This window comes from Musca autumnalis, unplaced genomic scaffold (assembly GCF_047663935.1).
Source record: "Musca autumnalis isolate F117 unplaced genomic scaffold, ASM4766393v1 scaffold_1, whole genome shotgun sequence".
Classification (NCBI taxonomy): Eukaryota; Metazoa; Arthropoda; class Insecta; order Diptera; family Muscidae; genus Musca; species Musca autumnalis.
The window spans coordinates 59,915,587-59,932,118 of NW_027411644.1; the positions used below are offsets into that span (position 1 = coordinate 59,915,587).

A 16,532-nucleotide genomic window follows, 5' to 3' on the forward strand; every position below is an offset into this window, starting at 1 on the left:
TGTAATTGCTTGCGTAAGCGTTCCAGATTTTGCCCTTTAATTTGGCTAACAAAAGAAATTAACAAACAATATATATACACATGATTTTATTGACTTTTATTATATTTAATTGATATCGTTTTTTTCTTGTAATTATGATTAGGTTGTAGATCAAAATTTAATGTTAGTTTACTTATTTTTAATAAAAATTATTTATGCTGTGAAAAGAGAATTTTAGACATGTATTAGTACGGAATTTATAAGGAAAGGTAAGGTGGTAAAGTGATGTGATGTGGGCGGGGTAGTGGGGTCACTGGCGGATTAGCTGGACCGGGTGATCATGGTTGGGCGGGCGGCGGAGGACATTAGGGTGTCCTCTAACTCAAATGGAAACTTTTGTGGAATGTAAAATTTGTTGGTTTGAAAGACATTAAAATTTATTGCAACGGGCCTTGGGACTGGGTGGTAAAGGGTTGGGACCTACCCTGAAGGTGGACCGAGTTAGCCGCGGTCCATCAATGATGCCCCCTCGAAGTCGCGTACAGGGTCACGTAACACAACATCTTTGAATGCAGTCAACACGGAGTTATGAAAAATGCACTCCGTTCGATACATTTTAGAAGCACTCACTTAAAGATCGCTACAGGCACAAGCCAATTTATTGATCGCAGTCTTTTTTTCCAAATATAAAAAAGAGTGTCTAAAATTCTAAGAATTTGTTTAAAAAATAAAAAATACAAACTAAAGTCGCGAACATTGCGGTACTTCACGAGACGGAAATTAGTTTTGGAGTGGAGTTGGAGTAAATTTCGATGTCTGAGCTGGAGTGGGAGGACAATATGTTTATAAAAAAATTTTGGATGATAAAGCAAAATCAATTGCGGTGGCATAAAATGCAGAACAGAGGATGTAAACTCGATCACGATTAAATTTAAGGGGGAATTTGTATAATTTGTGTTTATGTAATAAAGTTCTTAATTTTATTGTTTTAAACAAATAATAAATACATTTTATTTATTCTGGGATATTTTGCAATGGCTTGCATTTTTATAGCATCTTTAGACTGCATTTAAATGCAATCCAAAACATCGCATCAAATGCAGTGATTTGGATCGAAAATGGAGTGCACCCTAGCTGCGCGCTCTCTTGTAGAGTTCATAAGTGAGTTCATACCCAGCAAAAAATTTTGGAAGTTGTGCAATTGGAGTTATGATTTCACAACATATTTCGATGTAGTCCAACAAAGTTATGAAAAATGCACTCCGTTTGATACATTTTAATAAGCAGTTGCTGTAGAGATCCCTACAGAAAAAAACAGTTGGTTGATCCCTACACATTTCTTCAAAAGATAAACAAGAGAGTATACATTTCGAAGAATTTGTTATAAAATAATGAAATAACAACATAATTTGCGAACATTTTTGCCGTAATTCACGAGACGGACATTTTAAATGGAGTGGAGTTGGAGTCGAAGTCGAAAGCTGAACTAGTGATGGGAAGGCAACATAAAACAACTTTAGGATGATGAAAGAAAATCAGATGCACTTGGAGAACGGAGGAAGTAAGCTCAAATGTGATTGAATTTAATGGAACCCTTTTTTTAATTTGTGTTTATATAATAAAGTTCTTTGTGTTCTTGTTTTACACAAGTAATAAATGCATTTTATTTATTTTAGGATATTTCGCATTGGCTTGCATTTTAATTGCATCTTTAGACTGGTCAAAAATGCAATCCGAAAAATGCATATAAATTCAATCCAAAGAACTGCATCTTAAGTTGTGATTTGGATCGAAAGCGGAGTGCATCCTAGCTGTGTGCTGTGGAAGCGAAATGTACCGTACACTTGTAGTGATTCAACTGCATCCGTGGATGCAAAAGATGTACACCAACGGCAAATGTACAGTACACTTGTGGTGATTTAACTGCATCCGCGGATGCAAACATTTTGCGGGGTACAGGTACCCAGCATCAGCCCAGCCGATGTACTGCAAGCTGTCAAAAAAGATGTAATTGAAAACACAAAATTAAAAAATAAAAATTTAAACGAAAAATTGTTAATTTTTGGTGGATTTTTGTAATAATGCGTTTATTAATATCTGCCTAACAAAATTTTGTTGAAAAAATTATGTGAATCGCTTTATTTTTGGAAAACATTTTTGACATTTTACAGTACTGAACTGGTTTTATTTGTAGTTGTTGGCTGATGCATCTACCTGGTAATTGTGTCATGCTTGCCATAAACAGCTTCACAACTGTCATACGTCTCATCTTAAGTTGCACCCACTAATAATTGTTTTGTTTACAACAGAGACGGCTTGTTTCGTTCTTTCTTTGGCCAAAATAAATAAAAATTAAAGCGTTAAAAGTTAACAATTTATTACAAATAAGTTTCCATTAATTCCCAAATAGCGCTACGAATATGACTAGTGGTCATTTCCATGGCGAGTCGGCTTCTAACAGTGAACATCATTCTTCAAATTCCTCTACAAACGAAGGCGGTGGCAGCGCAGCGACGTCCACGACAACAACAGCAACAACTGCAAGTGATATAAATGAAAAAATCCGAACGTTTACCTTTGTATCACGAGAAAGGAGTTCCACAAATTTATCAACTTTGCAAAGAGACCGACAGACATCTGGGGAAATATTAGAAGAGTTGGAAATAAAAATTCCAGAGGTATAATAAAATAATTCATGAATTTTGGAAACCATTTCTAATTGACATTTTTTTTATGTAATAATGTGTAGCTCCTGCAAAGCGGTTATAGTTTTTACACGTGGCCCTGTTCACCCATTTTGGCTTGGTTCTTGTGGGAACGTCGTCACTCCTTGGTGGGCAAACGTATTTTGGAATTAGGTGCCGGCACTGGTTTACCTGGAATTTTGGCAGCAAAGTGTGGTGCTCAGGTCTTGCTTAGCGATAACTCAATATTACCCAAATCACTGCAGCATTTACGTCGTTCTTGCACAATTAATAATCTCCGGCCGGGTCAAGATATTGAAGTTATTGGACTAAGTTGGGGTCTACTACTGAATAGCCTTTGGTCATTGGGTCATTTGGATTTAATTATTGCAGCTGATTGCTTCTACGATCCTTGTGTGTTTGAAGACATCCTGGTGACAGTTTCATTTCTTTTGGAACGCAACCCATCGGCGAAATTTATATTCACCTATCAAGAACGAAGTGCGGATTGGTCGATTGAAGCATTGCTGAAAAAGTGGAAATTGTGTGCGCTACAAATAAACAGTGACGATATTGGAAAAGCTTCAGGTGTTGATCTGCTCGAAATATTAGGTGGACATACCATACATCTTTTAGAAGTTACAAAGGAGTTGTAAGGAACGCGGCTATTCGGCGAAATGTCTAATTTTATGCGTCAAACATACAAGTTATTTGTGGGTAACTTACCCTGGACTGTTGGCCAAAAAGAATTGCAAACCTACTTCTCCAAATTTGGTCATGTCTCGTCGGCTGCCATAGTTTATGACAAACAGCAGGGTTTCTCAAAGGGTTATGGTTTTGTAACCTTTAGTGCCAGCGATGCTTATAATAGTGCCTGTAATCAAAATGTACATTTCTTGGAAGGACGTGTACTTAGTGTTAAGGAAGCAAATAATAATTAGTTATTTTATTGTGTTTATAAATAATAGATAAAATATATGAAAGCGAATTACGTCGTTTATCAACATTAATGGAGGTGTTGTGTGGAAGCCGAGGAAAGGGAATCGGAGAGATTTTGAATTTGGGTAAGTTATGTGTTAAAATTATATAATTCATTCATTCGTAGGACACTTCACTATAGAAAGACTGCTTGGAAGGCGGCTTATTATAGGAAGAGTGTTTCAGAATACCCCCTTTTTCACGGAAAGGATGCTTCATAGGTTCCTACTATATTATAGAAAGGATCACCGACACATCCCTTGTTATACAAAAACGTACTTTAGGTTCCCATTTCTTTAGATCGGGAGCATAAAATGGGGTTTTTTAAGGCACATTGCTTTCGTAGGGTCCTTTGTCGGAGTCATTATAGAAAGGGGGCTTAACCAATACTGTATATAGAGTTCATAAATGAGAAGGCTTTTTCAATGTACGATTTCTTTCCGGAACATCGTCTTTATAAAACCAGTCTTGGATTGTAAAATTTATGCAAGTTCTTGGGCCTAATTATGTGATTCGATTCGATCGAGAATTTACTCGTGAATAAGTTTTCGACACGAGAAAAAAACGGCATGATAAGACTCGATCGAAATCACTGATCGAATGTTTCGAGAGTAACCGGTAATCGAACTATGTGTTCTTTGGGGAAAGTTATGAAGGTAGACGTAAAAAAATGTGTTTATTTCAAATCAAAAACTAAAAAACAAAATTATGAATGAAAAAATGTAAATATTTGTGGAATTTTTTGAACACTACATTGAATAATAATTTCGGAATGAAGTTGTGCTAAGAAAATATGAAAATTATTAATGTTTGCAAAATTGTTTTGTCATTCTTGTTACAGATTGCTAATACATCTACCTTAATAATTCTCTCTCAAAATAAATGAGAGAATTTGGTGGGTGTTTTGCATTAGCCTCTCTGAGAGAGTATTTCCTTTGGTAAACAACGGGGGATGAACTATTTAAAATGCACTTTATTAAAAGTTGTTCACCTATAAAATAAAGCCTATTAATATTAAATAATTTTTTGTTTTGCAGAAATGCTTACTTTTTCAACTTATATTTTAACGACTGCAAACACTAATTTTTGGTTAATGATAGCATGCATATGTATTTATTTTAATTATAATTTTATCACAATTTCTTAAAACGACTGAAAAGGACTTTTCCCAATTTCTCTTATTTTGTGTAAAAAATGCTCACAATTATTTACTAATATCATTTTCCCTCTATAAACCGTCAATAAACAACAATTTTTTACTTTTTAAACACAAATACAATAAGAAATCTTTCATTTTGTTTGTTTACGATAGGCCATTTGGCTACGAGAAATTACTCGCAAATTTATGCTCAATTTCTCGATAATTTTACTCGATAACGAATGTTGTCATCCCAACTTTGAGTACTCGGGTCGAAACAACTCGATGTCGAATCACGTAATTAGGCCCCTTGTTTTATGCGTCTAACCACCGGTGGTCCCCCGTATATGAATGAAGTGTATAACTGCAAATAAGAAGCACCAGCTTCCAGTTTTTTAAAAGCATCCTGACCCGATGAAATGCACCCACCCCCCAATAATGGGCACTTTACCACTTGTTTGATAAAACATCTCAGCCACAAGTTGTGTTGATTTGGGGCGCAAAGGTACATCACTAAGACCACCGGTTTCCTTGGCTACCTCTTCATCTTTGAGATTTTCCCTTGCTACTGTTGTATTGGAGACAATTAAACCATCAACATGACATTGCTTTTTATTTATAACTGAGGCAATATCTTTGATGTCTTGTGTTGTTAGATCGGGAGCAATTTTTAGCAGCACCGGCACTTTGTTGTTATTGGGTAATTCGTTACGTGTTTGTATGACAGTTTCCAAAAGATCTTGTAAATCTTTTTTCCCCTGCAGATCTCTCAAACCCGGTGTATTTGGACTACTAATGTTGATAACAAGATAATAAGCAATGGGACCAAACAATTGGACTCCTTGTTTGTAGTCTTCTTGGCCGAGGGGGAGGTTTTATTTTTACCCAAAATGCCATCAAATTTCCCAGATTCTTTAAGTTCTTTTAAACGTTGAAAGACCACCGTTTGACCTTCACTATTAAAACCATAACGATTTATTATGGCCTCATCATTGACCAAACGAAAGACTCGTGGTTTCGGATTGCCTGGTTGAACCTATTTCCACAAAACCAAAACCCAATTGTTTCAAACCCTCTACAGCTTCACCATGTTTATCAAATCCAGCCGCAATGCCCAAATCACGGCCAAAAAATTTGGTGGCCTAAAGGTGAGGAGATCAATTCAATTTTGTTTGTTTTTCTTTTATACAGTTCTTTGTTCTTAACTTACCAAAATAGCATCATCTTGTTTTGCATGCGTTTCTGCACTTTGCCTAAATGTCAAGGATTCAAAATATGGTAACTTTATTGAGATGTGGATATCAACACAATGGCTTATCTTTCCTTTACCGACCCACCTCAGAAAATTATGAAAATTACCACAGATAGTGCTTTTTATCCCGATTCCAATCATGTATTGCTTTTGTTGCGGAAATGTATACTTCCCGAGATATGGGCCTCCAAAGTTCCACAAAGGTCCTAGTCTAAAATGTTGGCAAACCATCACAGAAAATTATTAAAAAATTACCACAAATATTGATGTTTATACTGATTTCAACGATGTATTATTTTGTTAAAGGGTATGTATACTTCCCGAGATATATGCCTCCAAAAATATTAAACTTATAAGAAAAATTTGTTCCCGTTCCCGAGATTTGCACCTGTCCATAGGAGAAAGTCTTAAATCCCGGCCGGCTATTGAGAGAAAAATATTTAATTTAAAAGAAAATTTTGTTCCCGTTTCCGAGATTTGCACCTGTCCATAGGAGAAGGTCCTAAATCCCGGCCGAAGGCCGTCTATTTAAGGAAAAATATCTAATTTGCCAAAATTTTAGACTAGGGCCTTTGTGGATCTTTGGAGGCCCATAACTCGGGAAGTATACATTTCCGCAACAAAAGCAGTACATGGTTGGAATCAGGATAAAAAACACTATCTGTGGTAATTTTTTCATAATTTTCTGCGGTGGGTCGGTAAAGGAAAGGAGTTCCAACACAAGTAATATGTCAGTCGTTATTCTCCCAATCAATTCTCTTATGTTTACACAAGACAATTAAAAATACAGCAATTTTCAGAATATTTTGGCATAGAAGGCGGGAATGAGCTAATAATAATTTCTGAATAATTTGCAAAATTATAAACTCTCTCAAAACAATTTTTTTACGTCATACGCTCTCTGTAGAACGTAACATTCGTGGAGTCATTTGGCAACACTATAAAACAGCTGTTATAATCTTTATCAGAGACAGTTGGCAAATTAACTGTAAAACAGCAACAACAAAACAAAAACAACGGCAAGAACATGGTTTTATAATTTGTGAAATATTTTTTTTCGACTGATCATTAATTAAAACTTGTTTTTTTAATTACCTTCTCTTGCTGTATACAACAAGTGTATATTGCAGAGACAAATTACTTTTATGATTAGTATTTTTATTACAAAAAAACATCAATGGAGAGTGCCGAAATTGTTGCTGGTGTAATTAACCCTGATGTTATTAAAACAACGACCATGACTCCTCCCGAAGACATCCCCAGACATAATTTTGTCAATGCATTGGTGGTAAGATGGAATACTAAACATATGAATTATAATTGATAATCTATTTCTTTAGAAAGTCCACAAGACATTTTAGGAAATTATGCAGTGTTTGGAATATATGTAAATGAGGGTTTGTTTCGCTGCTTGGAAAGTAGATCAATGACATTTTAAAGACTTTGAATTTTTATTTAATTCCTTTAAATGTTTTCTTATTTTGAATATTGTTTTGGAGTAGTCAAAACCCCAATCATATAGTTTTTTATTAGGGCCAAACCTATAGCGTGTTGCGTGTGCGTTCAAAAATACACACGCAACACGCAGAGCTATAGGGTTTGGCCCTTTTTGTAAAAATGTTTATTGGAACAAGAGGGGTATACACGCGCACGTCCTATTTTTTGAAAATTTTACCACAGCTAGGTCTCGTTATCCTGAACACAAAAATATATATCATCTCTGGGAAGTCCATACTTCCCGAAGTATAGGCCTTTAAAGTTCTAAATTTTCTTTTAAATTATAATTTTCTTTTGCAATAGTCGTCCTTCGGCCGGGGATTTAAAACTTTCTCCTATGGACAGGGCCAAATCTAGGGAACGGGAACAAAAATTTATTTTAAATTATGCAATGCTACAGAAGATGCGCTCAATTGTCACCTTATTAGAAAAATAGTGTTTGTTCAACGTGTCCTTTCTTATTAGAGGCTACTTTAAACCATATTTTACCATTCAAATGGTGTTCAAGTTGAACTTCTACAGTAGAAAGGGGTCTAATAAAGGATGAATGGAAAGTGCGCTTTAGAGAACACTACTACTCCAATTTTTTTATTTGTACACCCTTCACCATAAGATGGAGCGTAAACTATATTAAATTTGTCATTCCAAAAACCTCGTTTCAATATAATTTATGGTGGATGGTACAGAAAGTAATTCGAAAGAATTTGGTTTTGATTTATCTTAGTGTAAGGTCGGCAGAGAATTTGTACCAAACATGCAGACGACAACATCTATCGATAACAAATTTCCATTAGAAGTGAATGAAGAAGTATTAATTTTAATTTTTCAATTTAGGCTGGTGGTGTTGCTGGTATGGTTGTGGATATTGCCCTATTCCCCATTGATACAGTTAAAACTCGTCTACAAAGTGGTAGAGGTTTTTGGCGGGCTGGAGGTTTCAAGGGCATTTATAAAGGTTTAGCTCCTGCAGCAGCGGGTAGTGCACCCACAGCAGCTCTCTTCTTTTGTGCCTATGAAAATTTTAAGAAATTATTTTGTGATCTAAGTGGTTGTACAAAAAATTCACCATACATACACATGGCATCAGCATCAAGTGCAGAAGTGGTAAGTTAACTTCCAGGAAAAAAAGAAATCAATTTTTATAAAAAATACCTTTTATTTTCCAGCTAGCCTGTCTGATAAGAGTACCTGTTGAAATTGCCAAACAGCGACGTCAAGCTTTGGGAACAAAATCACAAAATGGTGCTTTACAAATACTCTGGACTGCCTATAAGACGGAGGGTTTACGCAAAGGCCTCTATCGGGGCTTTGGTTCAACAATAATGCGTGAAATTCCCTTTAGTTTAATACAATTTCCCTTGTGGGAATTCTTTAAGTTGCAATGGGAACCCATGACGGGCATACAATCAACACCATTTTCTGTGGCATTATGTGGTGCTGTGGCTGGTGGTATATCTGCGGGTCTAACAACCCCATTGGATGTGGTTAAGACACGCATTATGTTGGCCGAACAAAATAGTGTCATAAAAAAATTATCCATACCAAAAGTAATGGCTTCAATATATCGGGAAAAGGGTATAACTGGGTAAGTTGTCAATTTGCATTTGTTTTTTCTTTTTAATTCATTTTACTTGTTTCCCCAATTTGTAGCTTATTTGCTGGTTTTGTGCCCCGTGTCATGTGGATCACATTGGGAGGTGCATTTTTCTTTGGCTTTTATGATTTGACATCAAGAATGTTGGCCGCCCAAAGTTAGGGATACAAATATGCGTATATCATAATGATATATATTAAGTAGTGAATGCCAGTTGTATTAATTGGAAGTTTTAAAATATATATTGTTCATTTTTTGTTCGTTTGTTTATAATTAGTCTAAATAAAATAACTATAATAATATTGATATTAGTTTGGAAATGTACGTACGTAAGTAATTCTTAATATGTGCAGTAAAATTTGGTTGTATTTGTTCTAAGTTGACTAGATCCTTGTCCTCTGCTTCTTTTGTTATTTTTGATTTTTGGTTGTTTTAAATAATACTGCTGTAATGCGAGCTATAATTTTTATAGTTATTGATTTATGTAAACAATTCCGAAGACTTTTGAAGATGGGAAGTACTTAAATAGTTTTCATAACGCTGAAAAGAAAAAAAGGAGAAATAAATTTTAACAAAAACTATGGATTTAATTCAGAAATAAAAATAGGTATTTATATTAAATCTGTTCGGACTTGCTGGTGGCCTTCAACAAGTGGAACTACTGATAAACTACAAAATCTTCTGAATCTAACAAGTAGTGCTTCTGATATGGTCCTAGCGGCTTTGTTACAAATAAAAGAAAATATCCGGGATAACTGGGATTGTCTCATGTGGACACATTCTTCTCACTGATGTCACTTCCACTAAATTTGCTGATTTTGGCTGACTTCCGTATTGTCAGTTGCTTTGTATTCGTGCATGAAACTAGGCGTTCTTAAATCGAGTTCCATACTAGATTAAGTTAATGAAATTGTAGTAGTGCGGAAATCGATTTAAGAACGCCTAGTTTCATGCACGAATACAAAGCAACTGACAATACGGAAGTCGACCTTTCTTATTACTATCATCCCTAAGTCATAACTAGACATCGGATTTTGCATATTTGCATATTTTTTATTAATAAAGATACGAAAATTCTGATTGGACCAAAATTCGTTTTGAAGAAAACTGAATGCAATGACAGGCTCATATTTTTTATTTTTTTGCATATTTGCATATTTTGCATATGCACAAAATATGCAAAAAATATGCAAAATATGAAAAAAAATATGCAAAATATGCAAAAAATATGCAAAATATGCAACTAATTTTTTTGACGAAAATCGTCAAATTAAATTTGGAAAGTCATCAAAAAGTGTTCTAAATTAAGTTTATTGTCGTTAAACGTCGATTTCTTAACAGATTATTATGTTATTAATTATTATTCCGCCACAGCAATAAATCTGGACTAAAAGACTTAGAAAATTTCCTATAACCCAGCCTTCTTATTACAACATAAGTTGGTTTCTAATACAAATTTGTTCAAAAACTCAATCAAAAATGTCAAAATGAACGTATCCAAATATGTTGATAGTTTCTGCTCGGCCAAATTGTGTGACAGAATAACAAATGAGCTAGAAATTAAGACTAAGACAATATTGAATATTACATAAAATCTTTCATATTTTACTAAAAACATATAACATATAAAAACATATACAGGGCAATCATGAATATTTCCGTCCGAATTTTCCGCACGGAAAATAGTTTTAGAAAGTGAAACTCTTTTAAAATCAATATTTGTTAAAAGTTGAAAGCTACTAGATTCGCTTCATGATGGCATTTTCTAGTTGAATCGACAAAAATATTCCCTTTTTGGGTATAAATATGGAAAAAAAATTGTGAAATTTGGGAATGGAAACAAATTATGCAAGGAATTTTTATTCATGATTGCACTGATAACTATATTTTGATACCCTAAGGGTATTTTGTCTTAGTGAATGAGTTTGCAACATGCAAAAGGAAACGAAATAGACCAATAGATTCGCACTTATCCATCTGGTCAGGTCTTTTTGAAAACAAAGTACAGGTCACATTTATAGACCAATTCGCATAAAAATTGGAGTTTTTTGGCCCTAGGGCGATCCCTGTTTATTTTGGTAAGAATCGATTCAGATTTGGATATTGCACCCATATATACAGTATAATCTCGATAATCCCTACACCACAGGTTTTGGCGGTGTCCAAATTATCAAATTGTCCGGATTAACGAATTGTTAAGAAAATAAATTATTTTCTATGATTAAATAAAACGTGGTAGTTCTATAATACTCTACGTGCTCTAAGTGTTAAAAATAGTGAGATTTTTCTATACGACAATCCGGACATTTTTATTGGCATTGCCCGTATTTACTTACTTACTTTCCTTACTTTTTACCAATTTACCATGCAACAAGACTCAATTTCCCAAATTACAGAAAACGCCAATCAGATTGTGAAAGTAGAGCTAGAAATATGACGTTTTTAAAGTATACATCAGGATGTAAGCAAAACACGGACAAGTGTGAAATTTCATTTTTTTGAAAATTAAGATTCCTTGAAATCTTTGCCTTTTAGGTGTATAGTGCCTTTGGTAACTATTAATGACAATATTGCGGCGAACATTTTTCTTAATATATTTATTTATATCCTAGACAACAAGACTAATGTGTTATAAAAGGTGTTATATCCTTGTACTCGATAATTTTTTCTAAATGTTTCTGAAACAATTTTTACAGCAACTCCTCCATTAAACAACTGTCCAAATTCGAAACATTTGTAATAATTAGTTCAAATTATCGAGTACACGGTCAGGTATAAGTTAATTAATTGTATATTTTCTTTTCGACTGTGTTATCAAAATTGTTTTCCTGTAGCAGGAATGAAAAAACTATATTTTTTTAGCATTCCAAATGCTTTTCTAGCAGAAATATGTGAGCGGTTTTGCCATGTTAAAGATAATTCCAAGGGTTTGACTTATTTTACCACTACCACGCTATTGTGTGGTTTTTCTGAGTAATGTCATTTCGCACTAATCATTTGTTGTTCTTCGCATCAATTTTAACTATATACCACTTAAATAAAACTTGTTGTTTTTAAAAATTTGAAAACAACAAAACCCGAGATTAAGCTGAAATTATTTTACAACAATAATAAATACACATCTCAACAAAACTGGCAAAAGTGAATCTAAAAATAATGCATTACTTTTCGCCGAGGAGTGAACATTTCCCAATTCTGCATTAAGCGGTCGTATACTTACAATATACATATAAAATTATGTATTTTTAGTGCATTAAATTAAAACCATGTCATCAATATTAAAGCTGCAGTTAGAGCATTTTTCCAAAGAAACTTTTTGACCACAAATATAGGACTAAACACTATAAAATATATTAAAATCTAATAGGTGGATATTCAAAACGTATACTTCTAATTATAGTTATATTCCAGAACCTGGAATCGTAAATGGTACTTTAGTACTTTTTCCCATTTTGCGCTAAAAAACGAACCCTTTTTCCAAAAACTAGAAAAAATTGCGCTTTTATCTAAAGAAAAATAGCGATGACTAACTCTAGCTCCTTTTTTTTGCTAGACAATTTTGGCCGATTAGACTATCACCATATTTGGACATGTTGATTTTGACATTTCTGATTGAGTTTTTGAAATTTTTCCATTATGTATCTATATTTGTATAGAAGGCAAATTATGTTGTAATAGGAATGCTGGGTTATTTGACATTTTCTCACCTTGTAAAAACTGATTTAAGTCTTGTTAGTCTAGATTTATTGCTGTGGCGGAATATCTGAAGAGTCTCAATAACATAATAATCTGCAAAAAACTATGTTAAACGTCAAAAAACTTAATTTAGAATGCTTTTTTGATGATTTTCTAAATTTAATTGACGATTTTTGTCAAAAAAACACTTGCATATTTACCCTCAAAACGCCTAGATCCAAAATTTGAGTCCAATCGGATAAGAAATAAAAAACATGCTAAAATCCGATGTCTAGTCATAACTATACCTCCATAACATATTCCCTTCTAATATTACTCACATTATTGATTTGCAGTTTGCCTCTTAACAAACTTTTCGTTGGATTATCTTCATTGTCCACCTCATCTTCCTCTTCGTGCATTGCCTCTGGATCCTGTTCCAATGGGGAATCATAGGGATCATCATCGTAGGCAAATCGTTTTCCTTGACGTCTTTTGCAATAGACGTGAGCCAAACTTCGACGGTTACGTGCCATTAGAAATACCTAGTATGTGAAATGGAACAAATTATTTATAGAACTTAAATCAATAGTTGTTCAGTGTACCCACCATTAGCGATAGTGCAATAATAATTAAAAACACTGTAAAGGGTATTAAAATATAAAAACTACCCTCTTCTGGCAATTCCATTTCAACATGCATGGTTGTGCTGTGTTGCGACATGATTGGCACTTGTGTTGTTTCTTCAGCCAGTGGCACTTGGGTTTCTTTTTCTCCTAAACCCATATTTTCAATGGGATTTTAATTGGTTTTAGTAAGAATTTAACGATTTTCTCAAAAGGGTTTGTTTACAATTTTAGTTTTCACCCCTACTGCATACGGCAGAGTTTAGTGGCGTGTAGTTCAGTTTCGACGGCGTAAAAAATTGACTGCAAAAGTTTGTAGTCGGCGTGGGAAAGTACTAACGTATATTTTTTAATTTACTTTGTAGCAAAATATAACAATATCATTTTTCTGGATATTTAATACTTTCAATAAATTGTAAATTGTGTTATTGAAACTATCTTTTCATTCCAAATTGTCAACAAACTTTATACAATTGCCGTCACATTCTGTTCTCTTTGATTTGTGCCAGTTGTCGTACGTCATCATTCCAGTATCACTCGCAAAGGTAAATAAACAACTGGTGGTATCTTGGAAAGGAAATAGGACTCAAAACTCAAACTCTGTTCCAAAGTGTGAAAAAGGAGTAAACTACATCACCAGAATATTTCTCAAAGGATTTTTTACAACTTTCTTGTTAAGAACATAATTTTTTAGGCAGACACACACCTCAACAAGGCACTGTCATTCAAGATAAATGAATTATATCCTGTCTAGTCCTGATCGATCAAAACGTACTGTGGTGATGTGGTTGCACCAATAAATCCATTGTTCGTTCAGTCATACTCACCCATTCAACCGCCAATATGTCAGCAACAAATGAAGTAATTGACATACCAGATGATCTGTCTGAACTCTGTCGAGTTTGTTTACAAATCCCCGAGGAAAATAATTGCTTGGATCTAAGTCTCATCTATGATGAAGAGGACAATTTAACATATGGAGAATGTTTTACAATATGCACAAAAATCCATTTAAATGAAAGTGATAATCTGCCTCATAATCTGTGCAAAACCTGTGGTCTGGAATTACAAATGAGTTACGATTTTTATAAGAAGGTGGAAGAATCAAATCAAACAATCAAACAATATCAACAAAAGATCGAGGAGGTCACTAAGCAGTTAGAAGGAAATTTAGTGGAAACCGAAAGACATGAAAATAAGGAAAGTGTCGATGATAGTGTGGCAAATTATGCCATCGCTGCTGATGTAAATGGTGATGATAACGGTATAATAAAATCCTCTACCATGTATGTTGAGTCACTATTTCAAACTTTTGATAGTTTGGAAAATGATGGGAGAGATATTAAGGATTCAAGTTTAGCGGACACTAGCCTTTTTACGAACAACATTGAGAAGAGTGAAGATGTCGAAGACCAGGGAAGCATTGATCAACAACTTCAAGAAAATAACCATGAGGATGCTACTAATACGGGGACTGGGAATGTGGAATGTTTGTCACAAGAGGAACATTTGGATTGTGATGACTTTAACTTTGTTGAAGCTTTGGATGATGATGGTAAGTTAGAAATGGATTAAGGCTTCAACCGAATCATATAATTTCAAATACAAATTCTGTCTCTTCCAGAAACCCAGCAATCTAAATTTACGCCCGCTGACTCTGGTCAAATAATCCTTCACATGGATGATAGTGGGAAGTATTTCATTGACACAGGTAACATTTGCGATCAACAACAACACGAATATACCACAGTTACGCTACAAAATGAAGAATTAGAAGAAACATCACAAGACTCCCAAGATTCACAAGAAGATCTTGCTGAAGATGCAAATCGTTCATGGCAAGAAAATGTGGTGACTGTGGCGAATAAAGAACACATACCTCTTGAAATGGAAAATGATGAAATGCCCGCAATGGAAGATGACACTGAAGAATTTGCCTATGAATTAATAGACAACGATGAAGGTGCCAATGATGATGGAAACGGTTTAATTGACATGATTAACAATGACAAGGAGAGCAACGGCAGCAGCAACCTGAATAGCAGTACAATACTACAGTCACGCAAGCGCCACTTTGGCTCTTTTGCATGTGACTTTTGTCACAAAGTATATCCCAATTATTCCCGTATGATTACTCATAGACGTTGTCATGAAAAAGACCGTCCCAAATATCCCTGCGAACATTGTGGTCGGATATATGCCACAAAACAAGCTATGGAATGTCATGTACAAACGTTTCACGAAAAAACCGGTTTCGTTTGTAATATATGCCAGAAAATTTTCCCCATACGACGTAGCCTTGAAGTCCATATGCGGTTTCATACTGGTGATTTCCCCTATGCATGCAACTTATGTGATAAGAAATTTGCCCAACGGGGCCATTTGAATACCCACAAAAATGTTCGGCATAATAATGTTCGATTTGGTTGTAATTATCCCGATTGTGGGAAGTTCTTTACCTCCTCAACATCGTTGAGAAATCATGAATTTTCACACGGTGCAATGCCTTTTGAGTGTCATTATTGTCAGCGTGGTTATCCTGCCAAAGCAAAGTAAGTTGGAAGATTTTTCGTTATACCTTCTTCGTTTAATTTGTGTGTTCTCTTTTCTTTTCCAGATTAAAAGTCCATGTCAAACGTAAGCATAACATTGAATTGTCCAAAGAACAATTGGAAGAAATGCGCAAATTTCATGTTGTCCGTTCAAAAGTTAATTTAGTTAAAGTAGTGCCAATAGAAGATGAGGAGGAGGAGGAAGAAGAAGAATTGTAGCAATAAATAAAAAATAAAATGAACATAGTATGAGTAATTTTTTCAAAACAAGAATACCAAAATAATGATACATTCCAAGACTTTTTCTTCAAACGCTGTCATAGTTTTTAAGGTTATTTGGGGTCTTATGTCCATAACGAAAGTGGTTACCAAGCTTAAATATTACAAGTTTTGGAACGTAAACTGGTCGCTCTTTTATCTCAAGTGGACGTTGATAAAAGTCCCCTTTGATGTCACCAGGTAAGCTACCTATAAAGTCAATTAATGGGTTCCAACGATGAAAGGGTTTGCCAAAAATTGTTGCAGGATGTTTATTTAGGACTTTGTTGTATTTTTGA

The 16,532-nt window shown here is 34.5% G+C and overlaps 5 protein-coding genes and 1 pseudogene across 5 annotated transcripts; 4 read left to right on the top strand and 2 right to left on the bottom strand.

The window, feature by feature from the left end:
- Positions 1-2,266: 2,266 nt before the first annotated feature.
- LOC141398543 (histone-arginine methyltransferase METTL23) lies at positions 2,267-3,673 on the top strand. The gene is made up of 2 exons (XM_073975904.1): positions 2,267-2,657; positions 2,729-3,673. Exons 1-2 carry the CDS (start codon positions 2,400-2,402, stop codon positions 3,317-3,319), a joined length of 849 nt encoding a protein of 282 aa, XP_073832005.1. The 5' UTR covers positions 2,267-2,399; the 3' UTR covers positions 3,320-3,673.
- On the top strand, positions 3,341-3,673 carry SLIRP2 (SRA stem-loop interacting RNA binding protein 2). The gene has a single exon (XM_073975916.1). The coding sequence runs from the start codon at positions 3,341-3,343 to the stop codon at positions 3,602-3,604; it is 264 nt and encodes an 87-aa protein (XP_073832017.1). The 3' UTR covers positions 3,605-3,673.
- A 676-nt stretch (positions 3,674-4,349) lies between these two features.
- LOC141398542 (dihydroorotate dehydrogenase (quinone), mitochondrial-like) lies at positions 4,350-6,783 on the bottom strand (annotated as a pseudogene).
- A 217-nt stretch (positions 6,784-7,000) lies between these two features.
- On the top strand, positions 7,001-9,424 carry LOC141398567 (S-adenosylmethionine mitochondrial carrier protein homolog). Its single transcript, XM_073975953.1, has 4 exons — positions 7,001-7,319; positions 8,363-8,632; positions 8,695-9,113; positions 9,179-9,424. The coding sequence occupies exons 1-4, from the start codon at positions 7,209-7,211 to the stop codon at positions 9,282-9,284; spliced, it is 906 nt and encodes a 301-aa protein (XP_073832054.1). The 5' UTR covers positions 7,001-7,208; the 3' UTR covers positions 9,285-9,424.
- On the bottom strand, positions 9,342-13,705 carry LOC141398573 (uncharacterized). The gene is made up of 3 exons (XM_073975966.1): positions 13,407-13,705; positions 13,139-13,342; positions 9,342-9,662 (listed from the first exon to the last, which is right to left on the bottom strand). The coding sequence occupies exons 1-3, from the start codon at positions 13,581-13,583 to the stop codon at positions 9,603-9,605; spliced, it is 441 nt and encodes a 146-aa protein (XP_073832067.1). The 5' UTR covers positions 13,584-13,705; the 3' UTR covers positions 9,342-9,602.
- Positions 13,706-13,779: 74 nt separating this feature from the next.
- On the top strand, positions 13,780-16,264 carry LOC141398559 (uncharacterized). Its single transcript, XM_073975942.1, has 3 exons — positions 13,780-14,978; positions 15,048-15,975; positions 16,041-16,264. The coding sequence occupies exons 1-3, from the start codon at positions 14,267-14,269 to the stop codon at positions 16,192-16,194; spliced, it is 1,794 nt and encodes a 597-aa protein (XP_073832043.1). The 5' UTR covers positions 13,780-14,266; the 3' UTR covers positions 16,195-16,264.
- The last annotated feature ends 268 nt before the right edge of the window (positions 16,265-16,532 follow it).

Bases quoted from the DNA above. Each gene is read 5' to 3' on its own strand.
- LOC141398567 (XM_073975953.1), top strand. From the start codon at position 7,209: ATGGAGAGTGCCGAAATTGTTGCTGGTGTAATTAACCCTGATGTTATT. The intron at 7,320-8,362 runs GTAAGATGGAAT...TTTTCAATTTAG, and splicing joins ATTTTGTCAATGCATTGGTG to GCTGGTGGTGTTGCTGGTAT. The intron at 9,114-9,178 runs GTAAGTTGTCAA...CCCAATTTGTAG, and splicing joins CGGGAAAAGGGTATAACTGG to CTTATTTGCTGGTTTTGTGC.
- LOC141398543 (XM_073975904.1), top strand. From the start codon at position 2,400: ATGACTAGTGGTCATTTCCATGGCGAGTCGGCTTCTAACAGTGAACAT. The intron at 2,658-2,728 runs GTATAATAAAAT...AATAATGTGTAG, and splicing joins TGGAAATAAAAATTCCAGAG to CTCCTGCAAAGCGGTTATAG.
- LOC141398573 (XM_073975966.1), bottom strand. From the start codon at position 13,583: ATGGGTTTAGGAGAAAAAGAAACCCAAGTGCCACTGGCTGAAGAAACA. The intron at 13,343-13,406 runs GTGGGTACACTG...TTCACATACTAG, and splicing joins TTATTGCACTATCGCTAATG to GTATTTCTAATGGCACGTAA. The intron at 9,663-13,138 runs GTGAGTAATATT...TTTTCTTTTCAG, and splicing joins GCAAACTGCAAATCAATAAT to CGTTATGAAAACTATTTAAG.
- SLIRP2 (XM_073975916.1), top strand. From the start codon at position 3,341: ATGTCTAATTTTATGCGTCAAACATACAAGTTATTTGTGGGTAACTTA.
- LOC141398559 (XM_073975942.1), top strand. From the start codon at position 14,267: ATGTCAGCAACAAATGAAGTAATTGACATACCAGATGATCTGTCTGAA. The intron at 14,979-15,047 runs GTAAGTTAGAAA...TGTCTCTTCCAG, and splicing joins TGAAGCTTTGGATGATGATG to AAACCCAGCAATCTAAATTT. The intron at 15,976-16,040 runs GTAAGTTGGAAG...TTTCTTTTCCAG, and splicing joins GGTTATCCTGCCAAAGCAAA to ATTAAAAGTCCATGTCAAAC.